Source organism: Pelobates fuscus, chromosome 4, assembly GCF_036172605.1.
Source record: "Pelobates fuscus isolate aPelFus1 chromosome 4, aPelFus1.pri, whole genome shotgun sequence".
In the NCBI taxonomy this organism is placed as follows: Eukaryota; Metazoa; Chordata; class Amphibia; order Anura; family Pelobatidae; genus Pelobates; species Pelobates fuscus.
The window spans coordinates 59,251,686-59,277,247 of NC_086320.1; the positions used below are offsets into that span (position 1 = coordinate 59,251,686).

The 25,562-nt window shown below is 44.0% G+C and overlaps 1 protein-coding gene across 2 annotated transcripts in view; it reads right to left on the reverse strand.

The window, feature by feature from the left end:
* CPQ (carboxypeptidase Q) overlaps positions 1–25,562 on the reverse strand; it is a 414,103-nt gene that overhangs the window by 39,297 nt on the left and 349,244 nt on the right. For both annotated transcript variants that reach the window (XM_063450306.1, XM_063450307.1), the window contains exon 7: positions 20,011–20,212. In XM_063450306.1, coding sequence (XP_063306376.1) covers positions 20,011–20,212 — 202 coding nt within the window. The remainder of the gene's footprint in view (positions 1–20,010; positions 20,213–25,562) is intronic.

A 25,562-nucleotide genomic window follows, 5' to 3' on the forward strand; every position in this document is an offset into this window, starting at 1 on the left:
AAGACAAGGTTAAACTTTCTCCTTCAGAATTACTTAGTAATAATATGATGTTTTAGGGTACGCTCTCGACAGATTACTATAACTTATTAATGCGTTGTGTGGTGGGTCCTTTGACTCTTTAATTAATTTGTCATACTATTTCACTGGCTAAATCTAATAAAGATTAATCTATAGTTAAATCCTTTTATGATACTAGAGGGAATTGAGTGGTGAGATTACTGGAGCATGTTCTAGACACCAAAACGGCTTCACTAAGCAAAAGTGGTTTTAGTGCCTATATAGTGTCCATTTAAAGGGACTCTATAGTCACCAGAACAACTACAGCATAATGCAGTTGTACTGGTGAGTATAGTCAGTCCCTGCAGCCTTTTTGCTGTAAACACTGCTTTATCACAAAAAAGGCAATGTTTACATTGCTCCCAAGGGACACCTCCAGTGACCACTCTTCAGATGGCCACTGTAGGTGCTTCAATGGGCGGTACTGTATGTGCTGCATGAAGATGCTGAATCTTTTCCAAAGAAATACATTGATTCAATACATCTCCATGATGAAATGCTTATTGGCCTATGAGAAAGCATAAGATTGGCTGAGATCATCAATCCTGATGATGTCAGCCAAGGAGGTGGATCGAGGTGGGGCCAGAGCTGGCGGACTCCAGTGCTGCTGGAAATAATGTGTTTTCTTACCTTTCAGGGGAGGAAAGGGGGGGCAAGACACCTAAGTGGTGGTTTTAATACTATAGGGTCAGTAATACAAGTAATAATGCGTGAGAGTTAAAATTTTAATTCTGTTCACCTATGTCTGTGTGTATACCTTTATTTTTGGCTTGTGTTTGAATGTGTTTTACTAATGGTTCCAAAGCCAATATGGAATATGTAAAGACAATTATTGGGGAGAGCAGACATCTCTGGCATGTGCCATTGGATAGTAGGAACTTCCGAGACAGGATCCCTGTATTTAGTAACCTTACTGAGGGATTAGTGTATAAGGCTAAAATTGCTCTGAGGAAGTTACGTGGGATTCCAAATGTTTGGAGTACTTTTGTCAAGTATTCCCAGTGGAGTCGGTCAAAGGCCTTTTCGGCGTCTAGCGCCAAGAAAAGCCCAGACTACCCCTTCCTCTGTAAGAGTACTATCAGGTTTAAAAACAGTCTGGTGTTGTCTCCGGCTTGTCGTCCCGGAACAAAACCCGTTTGTTCCCTGGGCACCAAATATGCCAGTTGTGGTTAGATCCGATTTGCTATAACTTTTACAAAAATGTTGGTGTCTGCATAGGGCGAACGTTTTTGCATTTGGTCGGTGGTTTGCCTGGGTTAGGCAGTGTGATGTTATTTGCCTCTAGCATTTCGGAGGTATGGTGCCTGATGTCATAATATTGTTAAATAGCAAGGTTAGGTGTGGTGTTAACTTGTCTACAAAAGTGATGTAATAAATATTGGACAGGCTATCTGGCCCAGGGGATTTTTGTTTTGGCAGTGTTTTAAGCGCCTCGCACACCACTGTGAATGGGGCCTCCATCTTATTTGCTCTGTCTACAGGTCAGAGGCAACTCAATGTTGTGTAAGAAGTCATCTATGGCACTGTGAGATGGTTGTGCAACCTGTTTATTCGCTGTTAGATTGTAGAGTGATTAGTAATAGTTGACAAATTTGTTTTTTATGTGGACGGGGTTCAACAGTTTGATGCCTTCCGCGTTGCAGATTGAAGCTATTTTTGTTTGAGCATATCTGTTTTTCAGTTTGTAGGCCAATAGTTTGCCTGCTCTGTTGCCTTGTGTGTAATGATAGTGTTTAAGTTTTATCAGGGTACGTTCTGTTGTCGTTAACTGTAGGCGTTCCAGTTCGGTTCTCGCCTTTTTGAGTTGTTTGCCTAGGCTCCTATTAGGCGTGATCTTATGGCAAGATTCCAAATCCTCTATTGTCTTTTCTAGGGTGGAGGTGTCTTCGTGTAACTTCCTCTTAGTCCTAGCTCCAATCTGAAGAAACCTACCTCTAAATACTGCCTTATGGGCAAGCCATATGGTTGGGAGAAGGGTATGAGCAAGTTCTGTGGAATTTCTTCTGTAGTGATTTTCTCAGAAACCCCTCTAACCCTAAGATCATTTCGCCGTATGCGATCTTCTTGGTCAGAAAATTTGCCCAGCAAGGCTTTGTGTTCAGCTTCCAGGTGCGCGTAAGCCTGTCCTCCATCCCACTACTGGCCATGCACAGCTAATCCGTTTTATTTTCAAGGGCATCTATACTCACCCCTATGTCCTGTACCTCTTTCCTGAGATCATCTGTAATTTTCTGGAAGTCCTGCACCATTGAGGACCGTAGCTGCTGCAGCATATTCACCATCCTGGTGTATCCTCGCCCAACATGTGCACTGACTCTGCATCTGAGCCTGCATCAGAAAGCCTTGTGGGCGATATCGCGCCTCCACCATCTTGGGTAGGCCTTGTTTTACCTTTCTTCCCTGATTAGAAGAAGTCTTGCGCTCTCTGGGTTTTTGGGTGCGCCATCCTGCACTCTGTAACTGACACTGCTTATACCTCTGGATTTTGTTGATATTTTCTGCGTTTGGGAGCCTTTTAGTCATCGCTTTCGGCAAAAATTGCCGCGGAGCTAGTCCACCATGCAAATAGTCAGCAGCGCCGGAAGTCCGACTCCCCGTGTACATTTCCTTTCTAATCACATGCTCATTGCAGCAGATTAGTAACTCTCATATGGTTAGTACTAGATTTGTCAAAGTACTCCGGAAATGTTACACGTTTATAAAAGTGGGGCAGTTACCATGGAAATCAGTGAATACAGTAAGTGCATTACATTGGTGGCTCCTCTTCTTTTACATATGAGCATCACTTCTTAGAAAAGAACACTTTCATTAATCTCCCCTTCAGTGGCTGTGGCGAAACCAACCTCACCACTGGGCATTGTAGAAGCCTGTTTGCCCGCCTCCTGCCTGCTGACTATGGCCCCTGGGAGATTTGACCCTTTAAATACAGTATTTGGGCATATTGTATTTTATTATGCTGCTGCTGGCCCTTTAAGAACCATCTGGGGACATACTGTGACTTTTGGGAACAATGTCCCTTTAAGACTATGGCCCCTGGAAGATGTTGCCTGTTAAAGAATATTTTAGCAGATTGGATTTTAAAAGACTTGCTGCCCCTTTAAATTGTATTGGAGCAGTTCTGCAGCTTTAAATTGGCACTTCGGATGCAGCCAAAGTGCCGAAGTAGTCAAAGTGGCCGCCATTCGACAAACGAACACGTGGCGGCGGCCATCTTTGTTCATTCGAACGAGGTCAGCGGTATGTGTAGCCAAATCCATGGAACTGATATCGGCTACACATTTCAACAAACACCGCTGACCCTTACCTTCTCCTACACTCAGTTTTCAGCTGCAGAGACTAAGTCCCGTTCGAAGATTCCAACGCACATTCGAATGGGACTTAGTCATTTTTTCAGTGTGAAATTGACCGACCGCACAGCCCAAATCTATGGAACTGTTTTGGGCAGGAAAATGTGCCTGCGGTCGGTCACAAAGGACTTCCAGCTAACTTTTGATCTACTGGATGGATTTGCATGATTTTTGAGTATCTTTATATTTCAAGTACGCTGATTAATAATATGTAATTTATGAAGATTGGATGTATTTTTCCTGCTTGTGATAATTATGTTAACCCATTGTGTACCATAATTAGATCACAGGCAGAGGGGAGGATTTTGTGTGTAATTGCTGGGAGTGTTTTCTGTAATGTACATGTGTTATAGGTTGCTCTGTAAAACCCTGTGGGCAGTACTAAGTTTGTGGATTGCGAATAAAAGAGGCTGTATGTGCCAGTACAGTTAGTTCTGCTTGACCTCAAAACGAAGTGTCATCTCGTTATTGGGGGAATTGGATTGTATGCTGATTGCCAGCAGTGTAAGCTGATTGTATGCTTTTCCTGTTCAGCTGTTTACAGCATTCATATGCTTGAGATCATTCTTATGCCTCTCTGGTTCGGTGGTTGTGGTGTCTGCTGCAGTGCTTGGAGTCCTCAGGAAGCGCTAGGAGCATCCTTAAACGGAGGTACCCAGTCGGGGTGCCCGTCGATCCGTTACAGTGGCTATATAGGGTTTACACCTTTATGAGCCATGTATATATCTGGATAAAATTCAGAAGTACAGTATATCACTAGTGATGTACCGAATTGTTCGCTGGCGAATAGTTCCCGGCGAACATAGCGTGTTCGCGTTCGCCACGGCGTGCAAACACATCCGCGGTTCGATCCGCCCCCTATTCATCATCATTGACTAAACTTTGACCCTGTGCCTCACAGTCAGCAGACACATTCAGGCCAATCTGCAGCAGACCCTCCCTTGCAGACCCTCCCGCCTCCTGTACAGCATCCATTTTAGATTCATTCTGAAGCTGCATTCTTAGATAGAGGAGGGAAAGTGTAGCTGCTGCTCATTTGATAGGGAAATGTATAGCTAGGCTAGTGTATTCAGTGTCCACTACAGTCCTGAAGGACTCATCTGATCTCTGCTGTAAGGACAGCACCCCAAAAAGCCCTTTTTAGGGCTAGAACATCAGTCTGCTTTTTTTTTTTATTGTGTAATCTAATTGCAGTTGCCTGCCAGCTTCTGTGTCAGGCTCACATTGGATACTGTGCCCACTTGCCCAGTGCCACCACTCATATCTGGTGTCACAAAAGATTGCATTTAAAAACATTTTTTTTTCACTGTAATAGATTAATTAGCAGTTAGTTGTCTGCAAGCGTCTGTGTGTCAGGCCAACAGCGTGTACTCTGCCAGTGCACCGTGCCACTCATATCTGGTGGCACAATAGCGTGCATTTAAAAACTCCAAAACTTTTTTTTCACTGTAATAGATTGAAGAGCAGTTAGTTGTCTTCAAGCGGGTGTGTCAGGCCTACAGCGTGTACTCTGCCAACCTCTGCCAGCGCACATTGCCACTCATATCTGGTCTCACAGTAGCTGGCACGCATAGTACCACTAATCCAAAAAAAAAAAAGATGACAGGCAGAGGCAGGCCACCCCGCAGGGGCCATCGTGCTCGTGGTGCTGTGATTCCCTTTTGCCCTAAAATAATGCCCAGTTTTCAGAGACCACGTACCCTGAACTTGAAAAGTTCTGATTACATAGTTGACTGGCTAACACAGGACACCCAATCTTCTACAGCTTCCGCTCGGAACCTTGACGCACCATCCTCCTCCAGCTTAGCTTCGGGCACCTCTCAAGATACCACTCACCCGCCTGCCACCACCACAAACACTAGCACCACAGCCGCTTCACTTGGTATGTCAGAGGAGTTATTTACACATCCGTTTGAAGAAATGAGTGATGCGCAACCATTATTGCCAGAGGATGTAGATAACAGGGATATGTCTCAGGCAGGCAGCATTACACACATGGACGTACGGTGTGATGATGATGTTGTACCACCTGCTGCTTCCTTTGCTGAGTTGTCAGATACAAGTGAAGCGGTTGATGATGACGATGCGTCCATGGATGTCACGTGGGTGCCCGCTCGGCAAGAAGAAGAACAGGGCGAAGGAGGAGACGAGTTGGAAGCAGGGGGGGGTCGTCGCAAGGAGCTAGTGGCACAGTCAGACAGCATGCATCGGCACCGGGGTCAGCCCGACAGCACGCCAATCAACGCATGCAGTGTCCACCACCAGAATGCCGTCATTGCAGAGCTCAGCAGTGTGGAATTTTATTGTGTGTCTGCATCTGACAACAGCTATGCCATTTGCAACCTGTGCCAAAAGAAACTGAGTCGTGGGAAGTCCAACACCCACCTAGGTATAACTGCTTTGCGTAGGCACATGATCGCATATCACAAACGCCTATGGGATCAACACATGAGTACAAGCAGCACACAAACTCTAAGCCGCCATCCTCCTCCTGGTCCAGCATCTTCAGACACGTCAACCACTGCTGTCCTCCTTGCCCCCTCTCAATCATCCGCCACTCCGTCTCTCGCCATAAGAAGTTCCCGCTCATCTGCCCACAGTCAGGGGTCTGTCAAGGACATGTTTGAGCGTAAGAAGCCAATGTCAGAAAGTCACCCCCTTGCCCAGCGTCTGACAGCTGGCTTGTCTGAACTATTAGCCCACCAGCTTTTACCATACAAGCTGGTGGAGTCTGAGGCGTTCAAAAAATTTGTGGCTATTGGGATACTGCAGTGGAAGGTACCTGGACGAAATTTCTTTGCACAAAAGGGAATCCCCAACCTGTACTCGATTGTGCAAAGGGAAGTAATGGCATGTCTGCCACACAGTGTTGGGGCAAGGGTCCATCTGACCACTGATACCTGGTCTGCAATGCATGGTCAGGGTAGGTATATCACCTACACTGTGCATTGGGTAAACCTGCTGACGGCTGCCAAGCATGGAATGCGTGGCTCTGCAGAGGAGTTGGTGACACCGCCACGACTTGCAGGCAGGCTTGCTACCACCTCCTCTACTCCTCCTACTCCATCCTCTTCCATAACATCCTCGGCTGAGTCCTCTTCTGCTGCTGCGTCTTGCTCCACATCAACAGCACCCCCCCAGCTCCCCAGGTACTATTCCACATCCCGGATACGGCAGTGTCACGCCGTCTTGGGTTTGACTTGCTTGAAAGCAGAGAGTCACACCGAACAAGCACTCCTGTCCGCCCTGAATGCACAGGTGGAAAAGTGGCTGACTCCGCAGCAACTGGATATCGGCAAAGTGGTTTGTGACAATGGAACAAATTTGTTGGCGGCATTGAAGTTGGGCAAGTTGACACAGGTGCCGTGCATGGCCCATGTGTGTAATCTGATCGTACAACGCTTTGTGCATAAGTACACAGGCTTACAGGACGTCCTGAAGCAGGCCAGAAAGGTGTGTGGCCATTTCAGGAGTTCCTACACGGCCATGGCGCACTTTGCAGATATCCAGTGGCGAAACAACATGCCAGTGAGGCGCTTGATTTTCGACAGCCTGACACGTTGGAATTCAACACTCCTAATGTTCGACCGCCTGCTCCAACAAGAAAAAGCCGTTAATGAATATTTGTATGACCGGGGTGCTAGGACAGCCTCTGGGGAGCTGGGAATTTTTTTGCCACATTACTGGACGCTCATGTGCAATGCCTGTAGGCTCATGCGTCCTTTTGAGGAGGTGACAAACCTAGTCAGTCCCACCGAAGGCACCATCAGCGACATCATACCATTTGTTTTCTTCCTGGAGCGTGCCCTGCGAAGAGTGCTAGATCAGGCCGTAGATGAGGGTGAAGAGGAAGAGGAAGAGTTGTGGTCACCATCACCACCAGAAACAGGCTTATCAGCATCGCTTGCTGGACCTGCGGCAACGCTGGAAGAGGATTGTGAGGAAGAGGAGTCAGAGGAGGAATGTGGCTTTGAGGAGGAGGAGGAAGACCAACCACAACAGGCATCCCAGGGTGCTCGTTGTCACCTATCTGGTACCCGTGGTGTTGTACGTGGCTGGGGGGAAGAACATACCTTCATTGAGATCACTGAGGAGGAGGAACGGGAAATGAGTAGCTCGGCATCCAACCTTGTGCAAATGGGGTCTTTCATGCTGTCGTGCCTGTTGAGGGACCCTCGTATAAAAAGGCTGAAGGAGAACGACCTGTACTGGGTGTCCACGCTACTAGACCCCCGGTATAAGCAGAAAGTGGCTGAAATGTTACCAAATCACAACAAGTCGGAAAGGATGCAGCATTTGCAAAATAAATTAAAAAGTATGCTTTACACAGTGTATAAGGGTGATGTCACAGCACAACGGGAATCTAACAGGGGGAGAGGTGGAAGTCATCCTCCTCCTCCCACGACCACGCCGGCAAGTACAGGATGCTTTAAAGACGTGTTGTTGATGGATGACATGCGGAGCTTTTTAAGTCCTACGCATCGCCACAGCCCTTCGGGATCCACCCTCAGAGAATGACTCGACCGACAGGTAGCAGACTACCTCGCCTTAACTGCAGATATCGACACTCTGAGGAGCGACTGGGTGTGCAGGCTTGACCTGTGGCCTGAGCTATCCCAATTTGCAATAGAACTTCTGGCCTGCCCCGCTTCAAGTGTCCTGTCAGAAAGGACCTTCAGTGCAGCAGGAGGTATTGTCACTGAGAAGAGAAGTCGCCTAGGTCAAAAAAGTCTAGATTACCTCACCTTTATTAAGATGAATGAGGGATGGATACCGAAGGGACTGACACTGGGCGGTACATTCGACTAAAAAAGGCCTGATGAGATGAGCTGCCTTGGGCTAAAAATGGTGACCCTATGTAGGAGGAACAGTCCCTATTCTGCTCTGTGTCAGTGTGTATCAAGGTCTCTGAGGACAGGTGTCAATCCATATATGCCAAGTGACCCTATGTAGGGGGAACAGTCCCTATTCTGCTCTGTGTCAGTGTGTATCAGGGATCCTTAGGATAGGTGTCAATCCATATCTGCCAAGTGACCCTATGTAGGGGGAACAGTCCCTATTCTGCTCTGTGTCAGTGTGTATCAGGGTCCCTGAGGACAGGTGTCAATCCATATCTGCCAAGTGACCCTATGTAGGGGGAACAGTCCCTATTCTGCTCTGTGTCAGTGTGTATCAGGGTCCCTGAGGACAGCTGTCAATCCATATCTGCCAAGTGACCCTATGTAGGAGGAACAGTCCCTATTCTGCTCTGTGTCAGTGTGTATCAGGGTCCCTGAGGACAGGTGTCAATCGATATCTGCCAAGTGACCCAATGTAGGGGGAACAGTCCCTATTCTGCTCTGTGTCGGTGTGTATTAGGGTCTCTGAGGACAGGTGTCAATCCATATCTGCCAAGTGACCCTATGGAGGAGGAACAGTCCCTATTCTGCTCTGTGTCAGTGTGTATCAGGGTCCCTGAGGACAGGTGTCAATCCATATCTGCCAAGTGACCCTATGTAGGGGGAACAGTCCCTATTCTGCTTTGTGTCAGTGTGTATCAGGGTCTCTGAGGACAGGTGTCAATCCATATCTGCCAAGTGACCCTATGTAGGGGAAACAGTCCCTATTCTACTCTGTGCCAGTGTGTATCAGGGATAATTAGGATAGGTGTCAATCCATATCTGCCAAGTGACCATTTGTAGGGGGAACAGTCCCTATTCTGCTCTGTGTCAGTGTGTATCAAGGTCCCTGAGGACAGGTGTCAATCCATATCTGCCAAGTGACCCTATGTAGGGGGAACAGTTCCTATTCTGCTTTGTGTCAGTGTGTATCAGGGTCTCTGAGGACAGGTGTAAATCCATATCTGCCAAGTGACCCTATGTAGGGTGAACAGTCCCTATTCTGCTCTGTGTCAGTGTGTATCAGGGTATCTGAGGACAGGTGTCAATACATATCTGCCTAGTGACCCTATGTAGGGGGAACAGTCCCTATTCTGCTCTGTGTCAGTGTGTATCAGGGTCCCTGAGGACAGGTGTCAATCCATATCTGCCAAGTGACCCTATGTAGGGGGAACAGTCCCTATTCTGCTCTGTGTCAGTGTGTATCAGGGTCCCTGAGGACAGGTGTCAATCCATATCTGCCAAGTGACCCTATGTAGGGGGAACAGTCCCTATTCTGCTCTGTGTCAGTGTGTATCAGGGTCCCTGAGGACAGGTGTCAATCCATATCTGACAAGTGACCCTATGTAGGGGGAACAGTCCCTATTCTGCTCTGTGTCAGTGTGTATCAAGGTCTCTGAGGACAGGTGTAAATCCATATGTCAAGGTGTCAATATGTCATATGTCAGGTGTCAATCCATATCCATTGTGATTTAGGAATGTTAGGTGATTTATGCCCTTAATGGATTAAAACCAGACTCTGCATCAACTGTGTAATCTTCCATGGCAGTTTTGCCATGGATCCCCCTCCGGCATTCCACAGTCCAGGTGTTAGTCCCCTTGAAACAACTTTTCCATCACTATTGTGTCCAGAAAGAGTCCCTGTGGGTTTTAAAATCCACCTGCCCATTTAAGTCTATGGCGATTCGCCCTGTTCGCCGGTTCGCGAACGTTTGCAGAAGTTCGCATTCGCCATTCGCGACATCACTATATATCACTATACAGAGTTGGCTAAATAGATCTAGACCTTTCTTTAACAAAGCAGCTAGCTTGGCTTTGAAGTTGTAAATTGTAAACATTGAAAATTTGTATCCGGCACCATTGCCCAAAATTCAAGCGCAGTTTTATATTTTAGTCCGATTTCAAGATTGCATTCATAAGTCAATAGGATAATGAGATAATTTTATTGAGTAAGAAAAAAATCTGATACAGTCCTTCTTGCTTTCATAATATTTATGTTCATATCATTTGCTTATCTACTCTAATCAGAGAAAAGATGCTCAATTTTTAAAATAATCTCTCAAATTCTGAACAATCATTTGATCTCATATGTATTTTTTTTATTTGAACTAAGGATAGAATAGTATTGTAAGGAATACTCCGCTATTTTTATCTCACTGGACCATAAAAGATTAGTATAAAACCTAAATCCTCAAAGAAGATTTTGTTTATTTGCCCCTAAAATAATCTACATCATTATTAAAGAGAGACTAAAATAAAGATGAAATCTGTCCCAGTGCTAGGGCTTACAACGTCATAGTTGGAATGACACAGAGCACTCATAGTAATAATCAAATATAGTGTTTAGATACTTTTGTAAAATCTAAGCCAGATTTTTCTACCATTCAGATGTCATTTCATATGTCACGAACATCAAAACTCTCAGGCAGTCATTTCATTGCTTCCGTGGATGAAGGGTTGGAAAAAAACAAAACATTCTCTGCACTAGGCTGTAAATTTTGATAAAAAATTCCACCTGACATCACTAACACCTATAAAAAAAAAAACTACCACCACCAAGGCAATTTATAAATAGGGAGCCTTAGGTTACCTCTCTAAATTCGATTTAAAACCCCACAAAATACAGTTTAGTAGAAATTTCTATGAAACCACAGTGTTTTTGGCAACGTGATTTTTTTGTTATCAGACAAAGGCAGAACTTGAGGGGAATCTATAGAGTTAGGAATGCAAAGTTGTGTTCCTAACACTATAGTTCCCTATGGTCCCCCCTTCTCTCGTGGTCACCCCTGTGGCACATAAAGGGCTACTTACCCGATTTCAGAACCGATGTCCTAGGTGCTGAGTCAGCACCTGCTTTTGACTTTTTGTATTGGAACAATGCACATATTGAGTAAGAGAAACTTTTCCATATCATTTGTAGGCAATTATAATGCCATACTGCCTACTTAGCACATGGGGTGGCTAATATGTTACAATTATTTAAAGAGGTGTTCCAACATATTACACCATGTTGCATTTTGTGTGTTTTTGACTTGCATACTGAAATGACATTCCACCTACAATTAAATTAAACAAACACTATATGGCCCCAAACATTTATACACTATTAAAGTTCAGCGGACACCTGGATGTTCAGGTCCGGCGGGTTCGGACGAACTTTGAAAACAAGTCCGGGTTCGGGCTCGAACTTTACACCGGACCCCATTGAAGTCAATGGGGACCCGAACTTTTGGGCACAAAAATGGCTCTAAAAACTCCTGGAAAGGGCTACAGGGCTGCAAAAGGAAGTAAACTTGGGGTAAGAGTAGGACAAGTGCTCGGCAAACAAATGTGGATAGGGAAATCACTTAAAATAACAAAATACGTAAAATAAGCAGCCGCTTAGTAGATAACTCCCTAATTCCCATGGTATTAGGGAGCTATCTACCAAAAGGCTGAAAGACATAAATTGGTCTTTCAGCCATATTTACGAATACTAAGTAAAGATTACATAGTATTAGTAAATTCAGCCCATACTCGCTATACCGCGAGTAGGGGATTGTCTAGGAAACAGTGAGCAGCCAGTGGCTGCTCACTGTAAAAAAACTATTGCCCCCACCCCTGTGCAACTGGTGGGGGCCCTAAATAAGAATGTGGAGGGGGGGACCTACTGTCCTCCCTCCTGGCCCCCACCCCTGAGCGGCCGGTGGGGGTTCTAAATAACAATAAGGGGGGGGACTTAATGTCCTCCCCCCCCAGCCCCAACCCCTGCGTGGTGGGTGGGGGCCCTAAATAACAATAAGGGGGGGGGACCTAATGTCCTTCCCCCCCCGGCCCCCACCCCTGAGCGGCGGATGGGGGCCCTAAATAAAAATGTACCCCCCCAGGTGACTAGGGGTCCCGAAACCCTAGTCACCCCCCTCCCCAAAAATAAATTACCCCTACCTACCCCCTCATCCTAAAAATAATTAGTGGGGGCCCTTATCTAAATAGACTTACCATTTGATGTCTTCTTTCTTCTAAAATCTTATTTTTTCAGCCCCAAAAAAGGGCAAATAAAAATCCATAATAACCGACACACTTAAATAAAAAAATAAAATAAAAAAGAAATGCAAAAAAAAATAAAAAATCAATTTTTACCCATGGAGGGCTCTGCGCAGACTGAGCTCTGCAGGGTGGGGGAAGGCTTAAAAAACACTGTGGTGTAGGACAGTGATGTAGTAAATGTCTCAAAAAAGTCCAAAGTCTGTAAGATCAGGATATAAGATCCTGAGGGGGGAAATTCGGATTCTTTAGTAGTAAATGGGGACCCAGAAGTGTGTATAGAGAAAATCCTTAAGGCAAAGAGAGACAAAAAGAATATATAGTGTAACTCTATAACAATTTATTGCCCCAGGATATAAAAAGATCCCCCCCAACATAGGAACTCTTACACAAATTAAAATATTGTACTCATCGTTGGAGACCATGCAGAAAAAACCTTGTGGCTGCTCGTTATCCTAAAGTTCCAAATGGATCGTCCGGTTCCCCAAAGGAGACAGCGTCTACCCGGTGCACTCAGGTGGGCTGTCCGAAAATGTTCAAATGGGGAAGCACTGAGGATAAGTCCGGCTTCTTTCAGGAGCTTTAGCAGAAGAGGGTATGCTGCAAAAAAATTCCCTCGCACCTCATCAACGCGTTTCGCCCTTCTTCTGAGGGCTTTTTTTAAGATAGGTGCTATGACCGTTGCTTAGCGGTTTTATACTTTGCCCGTATAAAACCGCTAAGCAACGGTCATAGCACCTACATCACTACATCACTGTCCTACACCACAGTTTTTGATACAGTTCGTTTTTTATTACAGTTTTTTTCAAGATACAATTTGCATATATATGTTATATTTAAGGGGAATATCTATTAAGCGCTGACAATACAAATTAGCATCTTTACATAGGAATTGGGAAAATTATTTTTGTTTCAGCTGCTGTTACTTTTAGAGTACCTTAGGTACTATTGTATTGTTCTATTTAGACTTTATTATATTGGCTACCACGTAGGTTTTTTTATTATTATTACTTTTATTATATTTTTTTACTATATGCGCTCTCTTTTATATCTTGTATATCGAAGTCTCTACATTTACCTGTCACAGCACTCTGATTGATTGGCTTGAAATCCACCAATCAGAGTGCTCTGTGTCATTTTACACAGCATGGGAAAGTTCTTTGGAATTTTCCCACGCTGTGTAATTTGACTCATAACACTCTGATTGGTTACTTAATCTACCAATCAGAGTGCTCTGTGTCATTTTACACAATGTTCTTTGGAACAGGCTGCTCACTGTTTAATAGACATGCCCCTACTAGCTGGGTCACATGCTACACTGGCCACTCACAGCCATGCCATTAGTAGGCATGGCTGTGATGGCTTCTAAGGGCACACAAGTCAAACGCTTGTTGATTGGCTGCCCTGCAGCCTTTCAAAACGAGGCATTAAATCGACAAACACCGAACTCCAACCCGAACATACAGTGATATGTTCGTGTTCGGGGTCCAAAAAAACTTAATGTTCGGTACGAACCGGAACTGAAAACTCTACACTACACTATTACTATTTATTACATTTAGGTGTTTCTGCCTCACACATTGGTAACAGGTGTATACAATCCAGCTCATATCCATATCCATGAAATGTCTTTAGACAAACATTGGCAATACAAAGGATCAAAAAAAAAAAAGTTTTGTTAGAGTGATCTGAATTTCATCCATGTGACGCTTCGGTTCAGACAAGTTTTTTCCAATCATTATGGGGAAAAAGTTTCAAGCGAACCAAAGGCACCAAAGCTAGCCAATCATTACAATGCAAAATATATAAATAAAATAAATATGTATATATTTTGAAGTACACTGATAGGTGCATTTTTCTGCCATTTGATTCATAGATCAAGTCAGAAGAAGAGACCAACAGAGGGGGGAAAAGGAGGAGCAGTAACATAACTAGAAAATGTACATGTGATATCACAGAAAATACATACCGTATATACTCGAGTATAAGCAGAGTTTTTCAGCCCATTTTTTGGGCTGAAAAACCCCAACTCGGCTTATACTCGAGTCAAGGTCTGTATTATGGCAATTTACATTGCCATAATACAGACTGGGGGAGAGGGGGGCTGGCAGAGATGTTACTTACCTGTTCTGCAGCTCCTGTCAGCTCTCTCCTCCTCCGCGCCGTCCGTTCAGCACCTCGGTCAGCTCCCAGTGTAAATCTCGCGAGAGCCGCGGCTCTCGCGAGACTTACAGTGTGAGCTGATAGAAGGAGCTGCACGGGCGGCGCGGAGGAGGAGAGAGCTGACAGGAGCTGCAGAACAGGTAAGTAACATCTCTGCCAGCCCCCCTCTCCCCCCCACTGAACTGCCACTGGACCACCAGGGAAGGAAAGCCCCCCTCCCTGCCATGTATCAAGCAGGGAGGGGGGACGAAAAATAAATAAAAATATAAATAAAATAAGAAATAATAATAAAAAATAATAATAATAAAAAAAATAATAATAAAAAAAGGGGGTATAAGGACCACTGTGGGAGGGGGGGGATATAAGGACCACTGTGGGAGGGGGGGGGGGTATAAGGACCGCTATGGGAGGGAGGGGGGGGGATAAGGACCACTATGGGAGGGAGGGGGGGGATAAGGACCACTATGGGAGGGAGGGGGGGATAAGGACCACTAGGGGAGGGGGAAGTAAGGACCACTAGGGGAGGGGAGGGGAAGTAAGGACCACTAGGGGAGGGGAGGGTAAGGACCACTAGGGGAGGGGTGAGTCAGGACCACTGGGGGAGGGGGGTGAAGGAACACGGGGGTGGGGAGGTAAGGACCACTGAGGGAGGAGGAGGGGAGGTCAGGACATATGGGGGGGGGGCAAATATCCTTGCACCGGCCCTGCACACACACTGCATTCATACACACACTGCACTCATACACCCACACACGCTGCACTCATACACCCACACACGCTGCACTCATACACCCACACACGCTGCACTCATACCCACACACGCTGCACTCATACACACACACACGCTGCACTCATACACACACACGCTGCACTCATACACACACACGCTGCACTCATACACACACACGCTGCACTCATACACACACACTGCATTCATTTTACACGCACTGTAAATAAATATTCAATTAATATATTTTTTTTAGGATCTAATTTTATTTAGAAATTTACCAGTAGCTGCTGCATTTCCCACCCTAGTCTTATACTCGAGTCAATAAGTTTTCCCAGTTTTTTGGGGAAAAATTAGGGGCCTCGGCTTATATTCGGGTCGGCTTATACTCGAGTATATACGGTATATAACCAAAAAAACCCGAAAGTGAGGAAATATTTACCATGGCTCTATGTCATGTCAATCTTACCTTTTGTTGAGGTGACAACTCCAACATTGAGGGAAGTATAGGAATGTTAGCCAACTAAATACACCAGTGAGTGACAGTATAGAAGTAGCTCATTGGTTAATTATTCACATTGAAGTACTGGACATTCCATGAATTTATTATTATTTATAAAGTGCCAATAAATTCTGCAGAGTTGTACAATGGATGGAACAACAGACACATATTTGTAACCAGATGAGTTGGACACACAGTAACAGAGGGATTTAGGGCCCTGCTCAATGTGTTTACATGCTAGCAGTAGTAGGGTATAGTGACACAAAAGGTAAGGGTAGGGTAGAAAAGCAGGTTGCTAGAAATGATTTCACATGGGCTTTGTTTTTTTTGTTTTTTTAATGACATTTGCAGGAAAGGAATCAGGGTGCGGGGAGCATAGGTAAGTTGGAGCAGCAATATGTAGAGGTTTGTAAGCAACTACCAGTATTTATGTTCTGGAGATGTCAGATGACTACAATAGGAAATTAGTACCCAATTTAGCTTTATCCAAAAGTAAGCATTTACTTCTAGTCTACAGTTGCCAGAGAGGTAACCTGGGAAACTGGTCCAAAATTAGGGCTATCCCACTAAATGCAAGACCGTTGGTGGATATAACACAATGTTTATCTAGGTTTCTTTATAGAAAATGTATATTGCAGATGCATGTTCCATAATCCTCCTTAATTAGAAGACCAATATTGTCTATGTAAATATGGTGGTAATATTAAAGAATGGAAGTATTTCTATAATATCAGGCTAAATATGTCCATATTCATAGCTTAAAATTACTGTCTTTTTATTAAATCAAGTCTAAAATGCACATTCATGTTCTCTTCTGTTCTCAGTTTAGATTAATAGAGTACTGTATGTTTTTACACTGTCACTCAGACAAACAACACAATAGGCACTTATACTGATACATTAGGTGTGATTGTGACGTGTTCATTGCAAGACTGAACTTTGCATTTTCATCTGTCATTTTCTTTTACTTCTTTTTGAAATGTACTGACCCTATCATTCTTTCGAATAACTCTTAATTATACCCGACAAAAAGCAGTCAGCATAGGCAAAGCTACAAGTATACACAGATATAAAATGGAATTATATTGGGCTGAAATTAACCTGTAGAAGTGAACTATTTTTCAAATAAAAGTATACATTTGAGTTAAAAAATAATGGAAATATATTTTCCTTCCTGGATGTCAAACTGTGTAAATTGCTCAGATTACGTCAAATTAATCTTAATTGGCTGGCAAACAGAGCTTACCAATGCATGTGTTTACATTTGCTCTTAATGCATCATGACCTAAAATGACTCTCTATCCCATTCTGGGTATTTAGAATCTTAGCCCATTGTGATCCAATTTAAAGAGCTAAGGGGAAATAATAATATTTAACCAGGACGGGTACATTTTTTTCCAACAAAATATTTACCAGTAGGTCTCAGTTATTATTACTCAACTTTATAGTACGTTAGTATAGAAAGCATAGTTTTAGTAAGTATTGTATGGTAAGTATAGTTTTAGTAAATGTAGTTTTATTGATCTCAGAAGAAAAAAAGACCTAGTGGAATGGAAATGGAACCTGCAACTCTGATACTGAAGTGGGAGAACTAACCACAGAGCTATCACACTTTAATAACATAGCACTGTCTACATAATTTAGCATTTTGTAAAACACAAGGAAGTAAAATGAATAGATAAATGGCCTTCTTTGGGGGGAATCACCCATTGAAGTAATATATGCAAATTAGCTGCATTAGGTGCAATCATTAATATATATGTGTAAACTATCTACCAATGGAGACAAAGAAAACATACAAAACAATTTAATCTCTTGAGATATATATGAATTAAATGCTGCCACTATGATATACAGGCTTTATTTAAGAAAATGACTAAATACTTTTTTAAATCATCTCTCCTCATCACTAATTAGTGGTTGTAGTAGATGTGGCGGACACTTAGTACAACGTTAGCCGCACCAATCAGCAGCTCCTCATAAAGATGCATTGCATCAATGCATCTCTATGGGGAGTGTTCAGTGCCTCCATGCAGAGCGTGAAGACGCTCAACATAGGTGCATAGCACTGGACTAGGAAGCAGCTCTAGTGGCTGTCTTAGTGACTGTCCCTAGAGATGTTCCTAGGCAGCAATGAAAACACTGCCTTTTTTCTGAAAAGGCAACATTTACAGTGCTCAGCCTACAGGAACAGGCTATAGACACTAGAACCACTACATTAAACTGGAGTAGTTCTGGTGACTATAGTGTCACTTTAATACGTCTTTCTCTCAACTGTCGACTCTTCAGCACAGCCACAGACACCTGTACTGAAGAACTGAGTTACAGGGGGAGTAGGAGACAGGTGAAGATGCATTTTTTTGTGTCTTTCTCCCCCATACCCCTTTTGTGTGTCTCTTAGCCCCAGACCCTTTGTCTTTGCCTTTTTCTCCTCTTCCCAAGCCCTTCTGTGAGCCTTTCCCACACCCCAACACCTCTATGTGTCTCATTTTCCTCTTCCCCAGCCCCTCTGAGTCTCTCCTGGTTCCCTTTCCCATCCCCTCTGTGTCTCTTTCTCCCTAGCCTTTCTGTGTGTCTTTTTTTTCTCCCTAGCCCCTCCATGTGTGGCATTACCCCCACCCAGCCCTCCACGTGTCTCATTAGCCCCCCATCCTCCATGTGTCTCATCAAACCCCAGCCCTCAATGTGTCATTAGCCCCCCAGCCCTCAATGTGTGTCATTACCCCCACCCAGCCCTCCATGTGTCTCATTTGCCCCCCTAGCCCTTCATGTGTATAATTAGCCAACCATGTGATAAAACAGAAAAAAAGTCTTCAGACACTCACGGAATTAAAGCCACAGGCAGATTTATAGGATCAGGTAAACAAAGCAACATTTCGATCTAATAATAGGTCTTTATCAAGCTTGATAAAGACCTATTAGTTGGAAATGTTGTTTTGTTTTCCTGATCATATAAATCTGCTTTTGGCTTTAATTCCATGAGTGTCTGAAGACTTGTTTTCTGTTTTATCATATGTGTTCTGGATTTGCTGGTCCTGCTTTGGTGAGCATCCGGTTTTAAGTGGATTTGAGTGCAGTTCCTTTTCTTCTGTTTCATTAGCCCCCCCCCAGGTCTCCATGTGTCTTATTAGACCCCCGGCCTCCATGTGTGTCATTACCCCCACCCAGCCCCCCATGTGTGTCATTACCCCCACCTAGCCCTCTATGTGTCTCATTAGCCTCCCCCAGGCCTACATGTGTCTAATTTGCACCCCCTAACCCCTCCATGTGTCTCATTTGCACCCAGCAAATCCATGTGCCTTATTTGTCCCCCAGCCCATCCATGTGTCTCATTAACCACACCCCAGCCCCTCCATGGGTCTCATTAGCCCCCAAGCCTTCTATGTGTCTCATTAGCCTCCATGTCTCATTAGCCCCCCAGCCCCTCCATGTGTCTTATTAGCCCCCATGTGTTCCATTAGCTCCTTCCCAGCCATGTATGTGTCTCATTAGCCCCCCTCCACCCCTACAAGTGTTTCATTAGCCCCATCCATGTGTCCCATTAGGCCCCAAGGCTTCCATGTGTCCACTTAGCCCACCCAGCCCTCCATGTTTCCTATTAGCCCCTCTCCCAGTCCTCCATGTGTCCCGTTCGCCCTCCCTCACAGTCCTCCATGTGTTCCTATAGACCCTCCCAGCACTCCATGTGTCAATATAGCTCCCTTCCCAGTCCTCCATGTGTCCGTATAGCCCCTCTCCCTGCCCTCTATGGATCTCATTAGCCCTCCCTGTTTCTTGTTATGGCATGGCTGAGCAGGCACACCATAGGTAGAGGAGCTTTTGTTCCTCTCCCCGGTCTCACAGTTCTGTGCTCTCTGTGAGCACCTTCTGTCAGACCAGGTAGGGGAAGAGAAGCTCCTCTACCCACGGATCTGCCTGCTTGTTCTTGCTACATTCAGTGACTGGAAGGAGTGGAGTGCTTATTGCCGGTTACCCTGAAATTCCGCCGTCCGGCCCGCAGGCCAGTGCATACTAGGTGGCTGCGCACTAGCCCGATAGTACGCTGGCCCACCAGGAAATTTCCCACTATCCCAGTGGGCCAGTCAGGCTCTGCTGACAGCATCCATGCTCACTTGCTGGCCATTTTGTAGTAATGAATGGAAGAGTTGGGATATGACATTACTTCTCCTTTACAACCAATTACCTTGGGGTAATAACACGGGCAACAAAATAGAAAGCATAGGTTCATTGGGTAAAAGTCCCTCTTGAGGGTCTCCAAGGTCTGGACCTGTTAATAATAACCAGCTGTAGGAATGTTCTACTTTAACGCCTTACCTGGAACTCCAGCTTGCATCCAGTATCTAATGTCAGTGCCTTCAGCATTATCATAAAGGTTTGTAAGATTGATTGGCTTTAGTAGCTGCATGATCTCGGTCATGATGGCTCGTGCTTCATTACTTCCGCTAAACTGCATTCCAGTTGGCATAAATGTACCAATGTCAGACTCCATTACCAAGTCCATATTAGAAATGTCTCCCTGTTCGCAAAAAAAAGAAAACAAATTTAGTTTACCAAATTAATTACCACTCTTACTATACCTGCAGATCTTAATATAGATAATCAGGATTTCAAAACATATATAGTTTATAATCGGTAAACAGCCCGTGACTAGCTAACAGTAGCCACAAGCTCTTAAGTGAGTAGCAGATATATGGTAAAGAAAAGCTACAACTTTTAAATTGAGCTCTTGGTTGGATCTAGTACACCTTTAACCCCTTAAGGACACATGATGATTCCCTTTTATTCCAGAAGTTTGGTCCTTAAGGGGTTAATATTCTTTTACCTGTTTGTGTTTTAGGGATTACTTAAAAAAAATTTGATATCAAAATTATATTTTAATCATTGCCTGGTATTTAAAAGCAATTATAGGAGAACCACTCTAGCCCATTGCAATAATTATGAGACAACATGCCCTTGGCACCATCCCTTAATTCCATGTGAATTTTGGATAGTTTAACATAATCCAAGGTCCCTTAGGGACATTAGCTGACATGTTCAGACAATGAATGCCACCCAAATGTATACAAAATTTAAATTGTTAATATGAAGATGTAAACTTGATTTGTTTGCCACAGATTAAAAACAGTTTGACACAGAACTGGGGATGGTGCCTGGTGCATACTGACAGTATAGCAGGCTGTAGAGGTTATGGAGTGTAGAGTACCCCTGAGAGCTTGTTTTATTGACAATTCAAAGGCAAACATGGCAATGGTGGACATATTCCTTTGCAAACTTATTGCTCTATACAGTTACCCATTTAAGAAATTGGACATATAGTATGTTTGGTTGTTGGCTATTAAAAGGCATTTTCGAATTGCAATTGTAAATAAGATAGCAAAATAAATAGATGGTATTGTACCAGTTATAAAGTAGTGAAACAAATGAGAATGATCTATGTTGTGCACCCAGAACAAGTTGGTGGACGTGATATACACATATATTCAACATCAATGTAAGATTTTTATCATAGAGAATAATTTAAGATCCCATCTTCCTTTGGTAGAGAAATGAATAATTTTGTGAAGCAGCGATGATGACAAAAGCACATTTGAAAAAGAGGTGAGATATACTTATCTTGATGAAGTTTAGTTCTTGGTATCTCTCTATAAATTACATCACATTACAAGATGCACAGGTCTTTTCTTGGGGATAGAGTTTTTGTTATACATATAAATGTTTGTTTTATGTTTTTTTTTTTTTTTTATGTGAAATGGGCCATCATTTTATAATTCTAGATTTGATACCTTTCTAGATCAAATTAAATTGGTGAAATAAAAAAGCAAAACTGCAGTCAGAAAAATATCCTTCACATCCACAATGACACTATGAAATTATTTTTTTATTAATTGTAACAAAATTTACAGCTGAAGGGTTAACACATACAATGTCTTATGTGTTTCTGGCTCAGAGGTCCTCAATTGTAGGTACATATATCTCTTTTAGCTAAAGAGGGATTGCAGGGCTAAAACAATTTAACTTAGGTAACGATGACCCAGGGAGACATCCTGCTGCCTTTGAGATTGAGACAGAAAATTGTAAAGAGAGTATTTTTTTATTTTTGCTTCTCTTTCTGGAAGAACAAATACAGTCGGAAAGGTTAAACTGTTATTTTGAACCTATTTTCATAGGTAATGGAGCAATTATATTACAGAAATTGAAAAGTAGTTTTACATGTTTTTGTTTAGTTTTTAATTTTTTCCAGCTCAATAAAAACATAGTTACTTGAGAAGGTTGATCATCGTGGACTCACGCCTTTTCAACATTGAGTATTTAATCTAATGAGATCACAACCATAGTATTCAATATAGATATTAATCAATGCACAAGATGAACAGTGCTCAATTGCAAATGTCTGAAAGAGGTACAGGTTCAACTTACAAAAGCTTTATTTAGATTGTTTAACTGTAATGCTAATTAAGGGACTTTTAAATGAGAAGAGATATATTATGTAAATAACAGCTCAGACTATTATGTCAATAGATGAATTGCACTTTCAAAACATCACATTTGGGATATCAAAACAGAATCCTGACAGAGTGAATAGGGCCAACTACAAGTGGAAATAAGGGGTAACAAATAAAAACACAAGTACCTTGGGGGCCAACTGTTATGTCTGGACTAGTATAGGCAAAACATATGATTTTAAATGCAAATGCAGTGTCCCTCTGTATTTAAAACCTTGCTCTCTCTCATCACAAAATTATTGCATGATTATACCTGGCTGTATTATGATGTTAATAGAAAGGTCAACGTGAGCCGTTTCTAAGGAGATCTTCTTGGTCACAATTCTGAAAGTGTCACGTATTCATCCGCTTATAAAAATGTGGTTAATGACATTTACTGTCCACACAGGAAAAGTTGTGCCGAGCAGCAACCTAATCCACAGAGGGGTTAATGCTAAGCAGCAATTATGCAAATGGGACCTGGTAACTGACTTTGGGGTCAAAGGCCGGTTACAGCCTATCAGATCTAGAGGAGGGGTATTTAGGCCCAGTTCTCATCCTGCTCAGTGCCCTGTCGTGGTTTTCCTTGTGGTTGTCCGAGAGTGTGTTATTTATTCTGGTAATTTGACTTTGGCATTGTTTTTTAATTCCCTGTTTTCTGGTATACCTGACTCCTGGCTTTTCCTTACCGTTGTGTCTCTTTCCGTTTCCCTTGTCCTCGGCTATTCCTGACTATTCTTTGGTACATTAGTCCAGCCATTCTAAGGTCCGGTATACGTTACCTATCAGTCCTCTGTGTTACACAATTCTATGTGCTGGATCATACTGTAATCCTAACAGAAAGTGGAGCAATTTGTTGGTTTTCATGATGCAGTCTACATTTTGTATCTTTTGGGTTAGAATTTTCCCCATTATGGTGAGGACCAGAAGAAGAAAAAATGTTAGCCGCCAGCAGGTCTCCAACAGCTTTTAGATAAAACCAGGTCATTCTCAGTGGCAAACCCATAAAATCCCTTAACCTCAAACATTCTCAAACCCAGGTATCTATATAATCTCAAAGTTATGATAGGGGCTCTGCATGAGGTACACTTCTTAACCTCCAATCATTACAGCACCCGGCTCAGTTGCAACGGGTTGCATCACCTATAATGTCCTTCACCTTCTTAAGTCATAATTTTCATGTTAACATTTTTATGTCAACATTTCTTAAATGATTTTTTCCTAGCATATCATTTGTCTTGTGGGGTTAAAGAGAGCAGTAGTAGGATTACAAGAGGCAGGGCCGGACTGGCCCACTGGGATACCGGGAAAATTCCCAGTGGGCCGTGGCACCTGGGGCCGGTCTGACAGCCCTGATCAGTCCTGTCAGTCTCCCAGCACAAGTAACCTTAATTTCGTCCACATGCCCCGCCTTCGCACACAAGCTCTGCCTCCTGAACATAGCTCCACCCCCTCACGGAAGCCCCGCCCCCACACGTTGCTCGCCGGAAGAGGCTAAAAAAATCAAAACTTCACCTACCAGGTAAGCTTCAGCCATGACAGTGATTGTGTGTGTGTGTGCGTGTGTGCGTGTGCGTGTGTGCCTGCTAGTGAGTAAGCTTGTCTGTCTGTGTGTGTGTGTGTGTGTGCCTGCTAGTGAGTGAGCTTGTCTGTGTGTGTGTGTGTGTAAATGAGCTTGTGTGTGTGTGCGCGCCTGCTAGTGAATGAGCTTGTCTGTGTGTGTGTGTGTGCGCACCTGCTAGTGAGTGAGCTTGTCTGTCTGTGTGTGTGTGCCTGCTAGTGAGTGAGCTTGTCTGTGTGTGTGTAAATGAGCTTGCGTTTGTGTGTGTATGCCTGCTAGTGAGTGAGCTTGTCTGTGTGCAGGGCCGGTGCAAGGATTTCTGCCGTCCCAGGCAAAGATCCATTTTGCCCCTTCATGTCACTCACTGACAGACACACACACGCTGACACACATACACTCACTGACAGACACACAAACATACACACAGAAACTCACCGACAGACATACACTCAATCACTGACAGACACTCACACACAGACACAGACACTCACTGACAGACATACACACAGACTCACTGACATGCATACACACACTCACTGACAGACATACTCAATGACAGACAAACACACACACTGATATGCATGTACTCACTCACTGACAAACACACAGACACTTACTGAGAGACATACACACACACACTCACTGACAGACATTCACTCACTGACATACACACTCACTGACAGATATACACTCACTCAGTCACTGATAGACACACACATTCACTGACAGACATATACTCACTCATTGACACACACACACTCACTGACAGACATATACTCACTCACTGAGAGACAGACACACACACAGACAGACACTCCTTTACAGACATACACTCACTCACTGACACACACACTCACTGACATATATACACTCAGTGACAGACAGACACACACAGTCACTGACATACACACACATTCACCGACATACATATACTCACTCACTGATAGACACACACAGACAGACACTCAGTGACAGACATACACTCACTTACTGACAGACACTCACTGACAGACACAGACACTGACACACACACACACAGGCATTCAGTGTCACACACACACTCACTGACAAACACTTTAACACTCACCTCCCTAGGATCCAGTGTGGGGCAGCTCCTCACTCCTCCCGCCCGCCGTTTAGTATGCCGGGGCCGTAATGACGTCATATTCCGGCTCACGGCATCACAGAGGGTGCGTGAAGGAGTAGTGAGAGGCTGCAAGAACAGCCTCCCTCGCCGCCTTCTCCTTCCCCCCTCTCCTCCGGTCACCAGGATTTTATGGCAGAGCAGGCACCTGTCATCAAGGTAAGAAGGTGCCTGCTCTGCCATACTGTGACAGGCCCAAGACAGGGTGAGCCCACCAGGAAATTCCCAGTGAGCGCCCCCCAGCAGGCCGGCACCCTAGGTGAATGCCTAGTTCACCTAACGGTGGTGCCAGCCCTGTCTGTGTGTGTGTGTGTGTGTGTGCTGGCTAGTGAGTGAGCTTGTCTGTGTGTGTGTGTGTGTGTGTGTGTGTGTGTCTGCTAGTGAGAGAGCTTGTGTGTGTGTGTGTCTGCTAGTGAGTGAGCTTGTCTGTGTGTGTGTGTCTACTAGTGAAAGAGCTTTTGTGTGTGTGCCTGCTAGTGAAAGAGCTTGTGTGTGTGTGTGTGTGTGTGTGTCTGCAAGTGAGTGAGCTTGTCTGTGTGTATATGTCTGCTAGTGAGAGAGCTTGTGTGTGTGCCTGCTAGTGAGTGAGCTTGTGTGTGCATTCTAGTGAGTGAGCTTGTGTGTGTGTGTGAGCTGTAGTAAGCTTGTGCATGTCAGTTTTTCTGTACTACATTTGTGT